Source organism: Gossypium hirsutum, chromosome D07 (assembly GCF_007990345.1).
Source record: "Gossypium hirsutum isolate 1008001.06 chromosome D07, Gossypium_hirsutum_v2.1, whole genome shotgun sequence".
Taxonomy (NCBI): Eukaryota; Viridiplantae; Streptophyta; class Magnoliopsida; order Malvales; family Malvaceae; genus Gossypium; species Gossypium hirsutum.
The window spans coordinates 36,785,358-36,795,224 of NC_053443.1; the positions used below are offsets into that span (position 1 = coordinate 36,785,358).

The 9,867-nt window shown below is 34.8% G+C and overlaps 1 protein-coding gene across 1 annotated transcript; it reads left to right on the plus strand.

Moving 5' to 3' along the window:
• The first annotated feature begins 1,558 nt into the window (after positions 1–1,558).
• LOC107956172 (uncharacterized) lies at positions 1,559–2,707 on the plus strand. The gene is made up of 2 exons (XM_016891902.2): positions 1,559–1,671; positions 1,987–2,707. Exons 1-2 carry the CDS (start codon positions 1,559–1,561, stop codon positions 2,705–2,707), a joined length of 834 nt encoding a protein of 277 aa, XP_016747391.2.
• The last annotated feature ends 7,160 nt before the right edge of the window (positions 2,708–9,867 follow it).

Here is a 9,867-nt window from a genome sequence, read left to right on the forward strand (position 1 = left end):
GAGTCTTAAGTATCTCCTAACCTAGAAGGAGTTCAACTTGAGACAGAAGCGCTGGATTGAGTTGCTGAAAGGTTATGATTGGATGATCGAGTACCATCCAGGAAAGGCAAACGTAGTTGCAGATGCTCTGAGTCGCAAGTCTCTGGTTGATTTGAGGGCTATGTTTGTGAGGTTGTCTATCTCTAAGGATGGGGGTTTGTTGGCTGAACTTCAGGTGGAGCTGGTTCTTTCGCAATAGATTTGTGAGTGTCAGCCTTTTGATGAGAGTTTGGCTCGGTAAATTTGTTAGGTTAGGTCAGGTGTTTAGGGGGATTTTGATCTCGACTCTGATGGTGTTCTGTGTTTTTGAGATTGCTTGTGTGTTACGAGAGACGAGGATCTGAGGCACTCGATTCTTACCTAGGCTCATAGTAGTCCTTTTTCTATGCATCCCGGTGGGAATAAAATGTATCAGGATGATGTACCTCATGTGTCAACTAAAAATACGACAAAGGAAAATGCACCTATCGATAAATAGTATAGTTGTGGTGAGTAGAAATATCGTATCCACGAGGACTAAAAGTATTAGTAATTACTATTTTTTCTATTATTTAACTGACAATTTAGAGTGATAGGTTTTAAACTAAAATTACTAAAATATTTTAACTAAGAACTCAACAAAAAATAAATTAAGAAAATAACCGAAAAATAACTAATGAGAGAAACAATAACCAAGAAAGAATCCAGTATATTTATATTGTCTCATTTCTAGGATTGCATGCAACTCCACTCAATTATGCTAGATCTACTCTTAAGTAGAGACTTTTCCTCCACTGAATTAAGCACATTAAACATGAATTAATATCCCAAAAATATTAAAATAAGAAATAAGCACACATAATTGAGAACAAGAATTAAGTATTTATCACGTAAAATAGAAATCAAATAATAAAATTCATCTTAGTTTCATCTTCCATAGGTATCTAGGGAATTAGTTCATAATTTTGAATAAAAAACATCTCAAAGTCAGAAAAACCACAAGAAACAAAGAAACTCATAACAACTTCAGAAGAAATTAAAAGGAGGTCTTCGATCTTGATGGAAATCTGCTTCAAAGTTGACTCCAATGGTGTTTTTCGAGTTGTTTTCTTCAAGATTCCCTGATAGCTCCCATAACTCTTCTTCTATTTGGTATTTATAGACTTTAGAATGCTTAGAAAGCCTAAAAATTGTATTTTGCAGCGTGTTTGGGAAGCGAGTTACAAAATCGACACGGGCTGGCACATGGTCGTGTGTCCAAGCCATGTTGGAAAGCCTAGCCCATTGGCTCCTGAAATTTGCTCTTTTTGTCTGATTTTCACTCATTTTTTACTTCTTTTACTCCCAAATGCTCACCCAAGTATAGAAACATGAATTCAAAGGATTAAGAGCATAAAATTCACCAATTTGCGTGAATAATCATCCAAAAATGCATTAAGAATGGGATCAGGATATGTTACTTTTATCATTCATCATAGTATCTTCGGGTTTTGTATTGGTGGCTTGGGTTAAAGAAGGATGTTGCTAACTTTGTTTCGAGATGCTTGGTTTGTCAGAGGGTGAAAGCCAAACATCAGCATCCATCAGGTTTGCTTCAGCCTATTCAGATTTCGGAATGGAAATGAGAGAAGATTACGATGGACTTCATTTCAGGTTTTCTTTGACTCTGACACGTAAGGATTCGATTTGGGTGATTGTGGATAGATTTACGAAGTCTGCATATTTTTTGTTGGTCCATACGACTTTTAGTCTGCATCAGTTAGTTGAGTTCTACATCTGAGAGATTGTTCATCTTTATGGAGTTCCTGTTTTGATCATATTAGACCGAGATTCGTGATTTACTTCGAAATTCTGGATGGCGTTGCATGTAGCTTTAGGTTCGAAGCTTCATTTCAGTTTATCTTATCATCCACAGTCTGATGGTTAGTCAGAAAGGGTGATCCAGATTCTTGAGGATTTGCTTTGTAGTTGTGTTATCGACTTCAAAGGTAACTGGGATCGTCACCTACCATTGGTCATTTTTGCGTATAATAATAGCTATCGGAAGAGTATTAAGTTGGCACCATTCGAGGCTTTGTATGGTCAAAGGTGTAGAACTCCTCTGTGTTGGTCCGATATGGAGGACAAGAGGAACTTGGGTCCGAAGTTAGTTTGGAAGGTTGAGGATAAGGCGAGACTTGTTTGCGAGGGGTTCAAGGCTGCTTCTAAGCGACAGAAGTCTTACCCTGACCTAAGATGTCGAGACATCGAGTATCAAGATGGTGTAAATGTATTTCTTAAGGTTTTTCCATGGAAGAAAGTTTTGAAGCTTGGACGGAAGGGTAAGCTCAGTCCGAGGATCATTGGCCCTTATGAGGTTGCCAAGCAGATTGGACCAGTTGCTTATCATTTATTGTTGTCGCCTGAGCTAGAGCATATTCATGACGTCTTCCATGTCTCCATGTTACGGAAGTATAGATCTGATCCTTCTCACGTTGTTCCTATTGAGGAGATCGAGGTTCAATCTGGTCTTTCGTACGAGGAGGAAATGGTTGCGATCCTAGATCAAGAGGTCAATGTGTTACGCAATAAGATGGTTTCGTTGGTAAAAGTCTTGTGGCGTAACCACAAGACTCAGGAAGCCACCTGGGAGTCGGAATATGTGATAAAACGTCAGTTTCCATATCTGTTTGATTCAGGTAAATTTTGAGGACAAAATTTTTTTTAGATAGGGAGAGTTGTAATATCCCTAAATCGGGTCTAGTAATTTTGGGTATATTTTTCGGGTTTCGAGTGTGAAACTAGGAATTTATATGGTTTCTAGTAATTTTTAATTTCATTTAGGAGGTTAATTTAATCTAAAATCAATTAAATAATAATCTGGAAAATAAAAATATATTTTTGAAAATTTAATTTTAAAGGTTTTAAATAATTATTAGTGAAAATAATCAATTTGGGTTGAAAAAGAATTTTACAATAATTTTTATTGGAGGTAATTTGAGTAAAATTTAAATATTAATTAAATAGGATTTAATTGTAAAATAAGGGAAAATTTAAAGTATTTATATAACAAATAAACCATAAAATTCAGAATTTTGAAGGGAAAGAATTAAATGGTAAAGTAAGGGAAATGTGTGAGAGACCATTAGACAAATTTCCCAATTTTTAAGTTTCTGGTGGGTGGTTTCAGTTTTAAAACTAATGTATCTAGCCCACTTTTCACACATTTTACATTAGGTTAGAGAGCTTTAAAATTAGTTTTCTTTGCATGATTTTAAAGACTATCATTAGAGAATATATCCAACCGATTTCCTTATCAAAATACTCTCTCAATTTACCCTAAATTATTCTCAAAAGTAGCCAAAAATATTATGAAATTTCTCAAGTTTCTTCAATCAAGATTTTCAATCAATGAATTTAGAGCGAATCAAACGTAATCTTCAATCCTAAACTTTTTTTTATGATGATTAGAAACATTTTTACATGATTTGAGAGTAAATTAAAGGATTTTTATCAATGTTAACTTCTTCCAAGAACACATGGTTCTTTAATGGTGGATCTTGAATTTTGATAGGAAATCCACAAATCAATGGATGTTCCAACTCAAAATGGATCTATTAAAAGGTTTTTGACCTTATTTATCAATATTAAACATGATTTAAAAAGTACTTTAAAGATATCTAAATTTCATCATCTTCATGAACCGATTTTCCAAAATTTTATGAAATTAATTTAAAGATGAAATTGATGCTTAGTATAAGTGTATTTGGCCTAGTATTGATGATTGAAATTTTTTAGGAGGTCAATTTTGTGAGGAATCGAGTTTTCCACTTCATGTTCCAAATTCGGTAAGGTATCTTAGTGAGAGGATTTCGATTAGTATATTTAATTAAAATTCATGTTTATTATAGCTTTAGAAAGGTGGTAATGTCTACTTTATCTCTGTTGAAGCTCTAAATCTTGAAGAGGACTGAGCTAACCGAAATTGAAGCTTGGATTTGTTTGGTTGATCACTTGTTTGTGGTAGAATAAATTCTGTGGTGAGTGTTTCTTAGGGTGATTTGGTAAATTGACCCTCATTTATATATAATTAGTAGCTTAATTGATGATTTCAATTGATTAATTATGGTTGAATGACTGATTTTTGCATGATTGATATTATATGTACAAGAGTTGAATTTTTATTGAATAATGGTAAGTAAGCATTTTGGTGGTTTTGTGCAATTTAATTAGGCCAATTATATTGATGATTAGAGCACGGTTACTGGAGTTTTTGATCATGATATATTGGTGTTACAATTGGTAATTGAACATTGGAAAATGGCAAATGAAATGCTTGATTTAATTTGATGTTAAATGGCTATGTTACATGTTACATGTTACACATAAGCATTTTGTCACATTAAATTCAACAGAATAATGATTGATTTATATGCTATGTTTGATTGAATATATTGGCAACATGCATGGTTGATCCATTGGATATTGTTGGCATACCATAAGGTTTGTGAGTACTCACCTTTATTTATGACATTGTGAGAATATGGCTCTAGGTGGACTGATTTGTTTAGAGTAGATAAGGGACTGTTAAGCATGAGCCTCCATTCATTGGGTTATTTGCGGTGTTATAAGGGAGCGTGTGCTTTGGCCCGCTCAACTCGGTGGATTGTATTTGATATTTGTGGGAGTTCGGAGATCCATTTATCTGATGTATGATCACCCGATTAAGCCATGAGAAGTGTATGCCAATATATTTATGTGTGATTATTGTTATATCATTCGATGTTTATAAGCCATGAATAATTGATTCTTGATATTGATAAAACATATGGAATTTAAATTGACATATTTCATTATTATAGTTGATAATTGGTGATTGATTGGTTGTGTTTTAAGCATGATTTGGATGTTAATTTACTAGTCGTTTTATTAACATTCACTGAGCTTTTTAAAGCACACACCCTCAAAATTTGTGCAGATAATCATCGGGCTTGAGGAGTTGAAGAGTCGAGGAAGAGAGTTCCAAGAGATTTAGGCTTGGTGGGGACTTTATTACATGTTTTAGAGACTGTAATTGGGCATTGTGGAACTCCCGGGAATTAGTTTAATTTTGGTTGTAATTGGACATTGGACATTGGACATTTTATTTTGGATGGTTTTATAATAATTTTGAGGCATGTTTGAGTTTAATTAGTAAATGATTTACGGTGTATTGTTCCTTGATAACACGGTGATTGATAACACGGTATGTGAGGCATGATATTTATACTAAGAATTTTTTAAATGAAATTTCTATGGAGTGGTTTACTAGTGACTAAGGTACGCCACTTGTTTGATTTATTCGATGTTTGTTATGCATGAAATTGATTGCTTAATTCTATATAATTGAGGCTTAATTGACGTCAATAAACTCAATTGAAGGTGTATGTATATGTATGTTACTTAATCGTAGTTAAATCGGGTTTGAATTTTTGTCTTTTTAAATTGGTATTCTAATTTGTTTAAGGTACAATTTAGTCCTCAAAATTGATTAGTCTAATTAAAGCCTTAGATAATAAGGAAAATTGGTAAAATTTTAGAATTAGTCTCGTAATGGGAGAAATTCAATAGAAATGCACTTAATTTATAATTCAAAATCATTCCTAATAGTTTGTATTTGTTACAATTTAGTCCCTAATAATAAAACTTAAATTAGACATAGTAAACGAACTCAAATTAAGTTGAAATTTTTAGGCTTGCATAATTTGACTAAAAGATGGTCGGTAAACAATCAGATCTAAAATTGGGTTAGTTTTACCATAAGTGGTAAAATCACGAAAATTCCCTTAGTTTAAATTACCTCGGAAAAGTTTAAAATTGGCTCATAATTTGCTACACATTAATAAATAACTAATAATTAGATAAGATTGAGGTGTTATATGGTCAGGGTGTGTCTTGGGTGTTTGTTAGCTGGAGAGTCACTTAGGTGGCTAATGTAATGCTTCGAATTCGGGTCGGTCCATATCGGTCGGGTTTGGGGTGTCACACAACCACCTAACCTCCCATCCCACATTTTAGGCCTATCTAAGCAAGGGAGCAATTCAAGGGATCTCCAAGCTATTTTTAGTAAACTCCCATGCTACTCTTCAATTGTAAATACCACCTCTTATCTCTCATTCAAAGCATCATTTATTCATCCTTTATTCATTTGTCACTTGTCCATCAACTCATTTTCCTTCTCTCTTCCACGCATAAGCATTCACATTTCCCCATTTACTTTAGCTAGCATTTTCCCCTGAGGAAAACCATTCTTGATTGGTCACCTTAAGGAGCATTTTGCAAATTCTTTTGATGTTTTTCTGTTGACAATGATGACTTATTTTTTTTACCTAAAATGATTGCATTAATTTGATGAAATTCGTTTGATTCATGTTTATGATATTCTGTGTCTCAATTTTTCATGCTTTCAATTAAAATCATTTATGTATTTCATGCCTTAAAATATGTTTGAATGCATTAGAATTAGTTGATCAATCCTATCCAGATGGCGATTAATGGACGCGATAATTGGAAGGTGCATGCTTAATTTAGATCCTAACCCGATTAAATTAAAGGTTCGTAATAACTCAAAAGAGCTCTATTACCTTGTATAATTTTAGATTTGTTTGATTAAATTGTTTCAAACCTAACTCGTCCCTGTTACTTCACATAAATTCTAAGGAATCCTTAGTTAAATATGGGCATAGAAATATGCATGTTTTTCTAAGTATAAGATTTCAAAAGAATTTATATTAGATTTCAAGTTAATGAATGATCGAGTTGTCATGGAATTTTTCCATAACATTGTTAAGTATGATGAAAAATGAGTTGAGTCAAATGTTGTAATTATTCTAGCTTAGTCATGTTATTGTTGTTAAACTTGTGAAATTGCTACTAAACCATCACCTTGCATTTCATTTCATTTCAATTTAGGTTAACATGCATTTAGTTAATTAATTTAACATCTATCACTCAAAATTATTGTGTTTTTCTTAACCAACTTGTGAATAGTAATTTTACAATTATCAATTTAAATATAGTCTTTGTGGAGATGATAACTCTTATACTTACTTATTACTTAATAATGACTGTGTATACTTGCACATTCTGTCGCAAACCACTAATCAGAAGTTCAGAGCCGAAGATGATGACTCTCAACAGTGTTTATGGTGGTGTTGGGGTCTCCTCAAGAAAAAAGAAGAAACAAAAGTGGAGAGAGAGAGAAGGAAGACACTGACATAGATGAACAATGTAGGTGGTGTGAACAGAGTAGAGATTACTACAATAGCTTGGCTTGAAGAAAGAGGGAAAAAAATAAAACTATTATAGAAGATTAATTGAAGAAAGGAAAGGAAATAAAATAAGAGAGGAGAGAACAAGAGAAGTGGGGAGAAAATATTTAGTTGAAATTCATCATAGTCGTTGCCCTTTACAATTCAACAAAAATAAGGGGAAAAAGAAGATAACTGTTGTAAAAGACACTGTCTCACTTAAATACTAAAACGCATCGTCTTACTTAAGTATAAAATTCATCGTTTTAATAACAATATTTAGGCTAAATATGTAAACTAGCAATCATTTTAATAACCGATTATAACATCCATATCAATTCTCCCCTACTAACACGATTCTTGACCTCAAAGATCAAAAAAAGGAAATTGTTGCTGCAATTTTTGGAAGTTTTCTCAAGTTGCATCTTCAGGAAGGGTGTTGGTCCACTCCACTAGCACCTCAGAGATGGCTTGGTTTCCACGGCAAACCATACGATTGTCCAAAACACGAACTGGTTCCTCAGTCAAAGAACCAGTTGGTCCAACTAAGGGTAGAGTAGCATGCACAATTTGGTTGCCCACATGTTTTTTTAATTGATAAACATGGAAAGTTGGATCAATACGTGACCCTGGAAGGAGTTGGGGTCTATAAACAATTGTTCCAACTTTAGCTGTCATAGGAAATGGTCCAAAAAATTATGGTGCCAGCTTTTGATTAAGAACTTTCCTAACTAAGTGTTGCTTGTAAGGTTGCAACCTGAGGTACACTAAGTCTCCCCCTGAAACACATGATCACTCTTGTGTCTGTCAACTATCTGCTTCATACGATCATGGACACTCTTGAGGTGAAATTGTAACAACTTCATGGCTGCTCTCCTCTTTTGTAGGCTCCTATCAACACAGGCTACTATGAAAGTTCCACCTAAGTAAGGTAGGTGGTGTGGGGGGACTATCCATAGAGAACCTCATAAGGAGTTGTTTGCAGGGCAGAGTGGTAAGTTGAGTTGTACCACCACTCTGCCATTGGCATCCACAATGACCAATTAGCTGGCCTCTCTCCTGTCATGCACCAGAGGTATGCTTCCAAAGTCCTATTAAGGACCTCAATTTGTCCATCACTTGGTGGATGGTAAGTAGTTGGCACGCTTAACTTGGTTCCTAACTTTCTGAAAAAGCTCCTGCCAAAAGTGACTCACAAATGTCTTGTCTTTGTTAGATACAATCAAATTAGGTAAGCCATATAGTTGATAGATATTATTAAAGTATTACCGAACAACAAAAAGGGTAGATAAGGGGTGTGTAAAGGCTAAAAAATGACCATACTTGGTAAATCTGTTTATAACCACTAGGATAAGATCCTTGGCCCCGGTAGAAGGAAGTCATTTGATGAAGTCCATGCTAATGGGCCCTCATGCTCGTTCAGGAATATCGAAGGGATGTAAAAGGCCTGGTGAAGCTGCATCATCAACCTTGCATTTCTAGCAGGTAAGGCATTCCTGAACCCATAACTTAATATCCTTAGCCATACCCTTCCAGTATACTGACCCAGCTATCATGTGTCTTGTAGCATGGTTCCTTGAGTGGCCACAAATGGGACCCTTGTAGAAGTAGTCAAACAACTCTTTTTGTAAGTCTTTGTCTGACTCTACTACTAGTTTCTCCTTTCTTCTAAAAAATCTTCCATCCTAGGTATACTTAGGATGAGATTGAGGTTATTGTAGTTCAGTACATATCTTAGATAGTCTAACATCTTTCTTACAATACTCTTGGATCTTAATAAGGATATCATACAAGATGGTATTGGTGGTCCTCTGGAAGTATTGGCCTCCAGGTGGTAACTCCCTTCTGGACAATGCATTAGCTACAACATTGTGACTTCCCTTCTTGTAAACAACTTCAAAATCATAGCCAAGCATGTTGGCCTTCCACTTCTCCTAGAAAGGAGTAACTATTTGTTTTTTAGACAAAAATATTAAACTTTAGCGGTCTGTTCTAATCTTGAATTTGCACCTAAGGAGGTAAGAGTGCCACTTTTGAACTGCTAAGAGAACTGCTATCATCTCTTTCTCATATATAGAAAGAGTCTGGTGCATTAGTCCCAATGCCTTATTGAAGAAAGCAATAGGATGCCTTTTTTGTTGCAAAACGGCCCCCACTTCCTGATTACATGCACCAGTATCCACATAAAATTCGGCTTGAAGGTCTTGTAAGGCAAAGACAGGTGTTGTGCTGAAGGATAATTTCAAAAACTGGAAGGCATTATCAGCTTGCTAGTTCCAAGTCCACTCATTCTTCTTAAGTAGATCCGTCAGTGGTTTGACTAGCATTCCATATATGTAGATGACTCTCTTGTAATAGCCAGATAACCCTAAAAGCCTCTAAGTTCCTTGACTGATCTAAGAGTAGGCCAAGTAGTAACACTTTCCACTTTGGTAGCATCCATAGAAATTGGCCTTTTTGAAATCACATGGCCTAAATACTCAATTGTAGTAGTTACAAAAGTACAATTACTCAATTTAGAAAACAATTGGTGAGACCTCAGTAGCTGAAAAACTTCCTACAAATGTTGCAGATGTGTAGA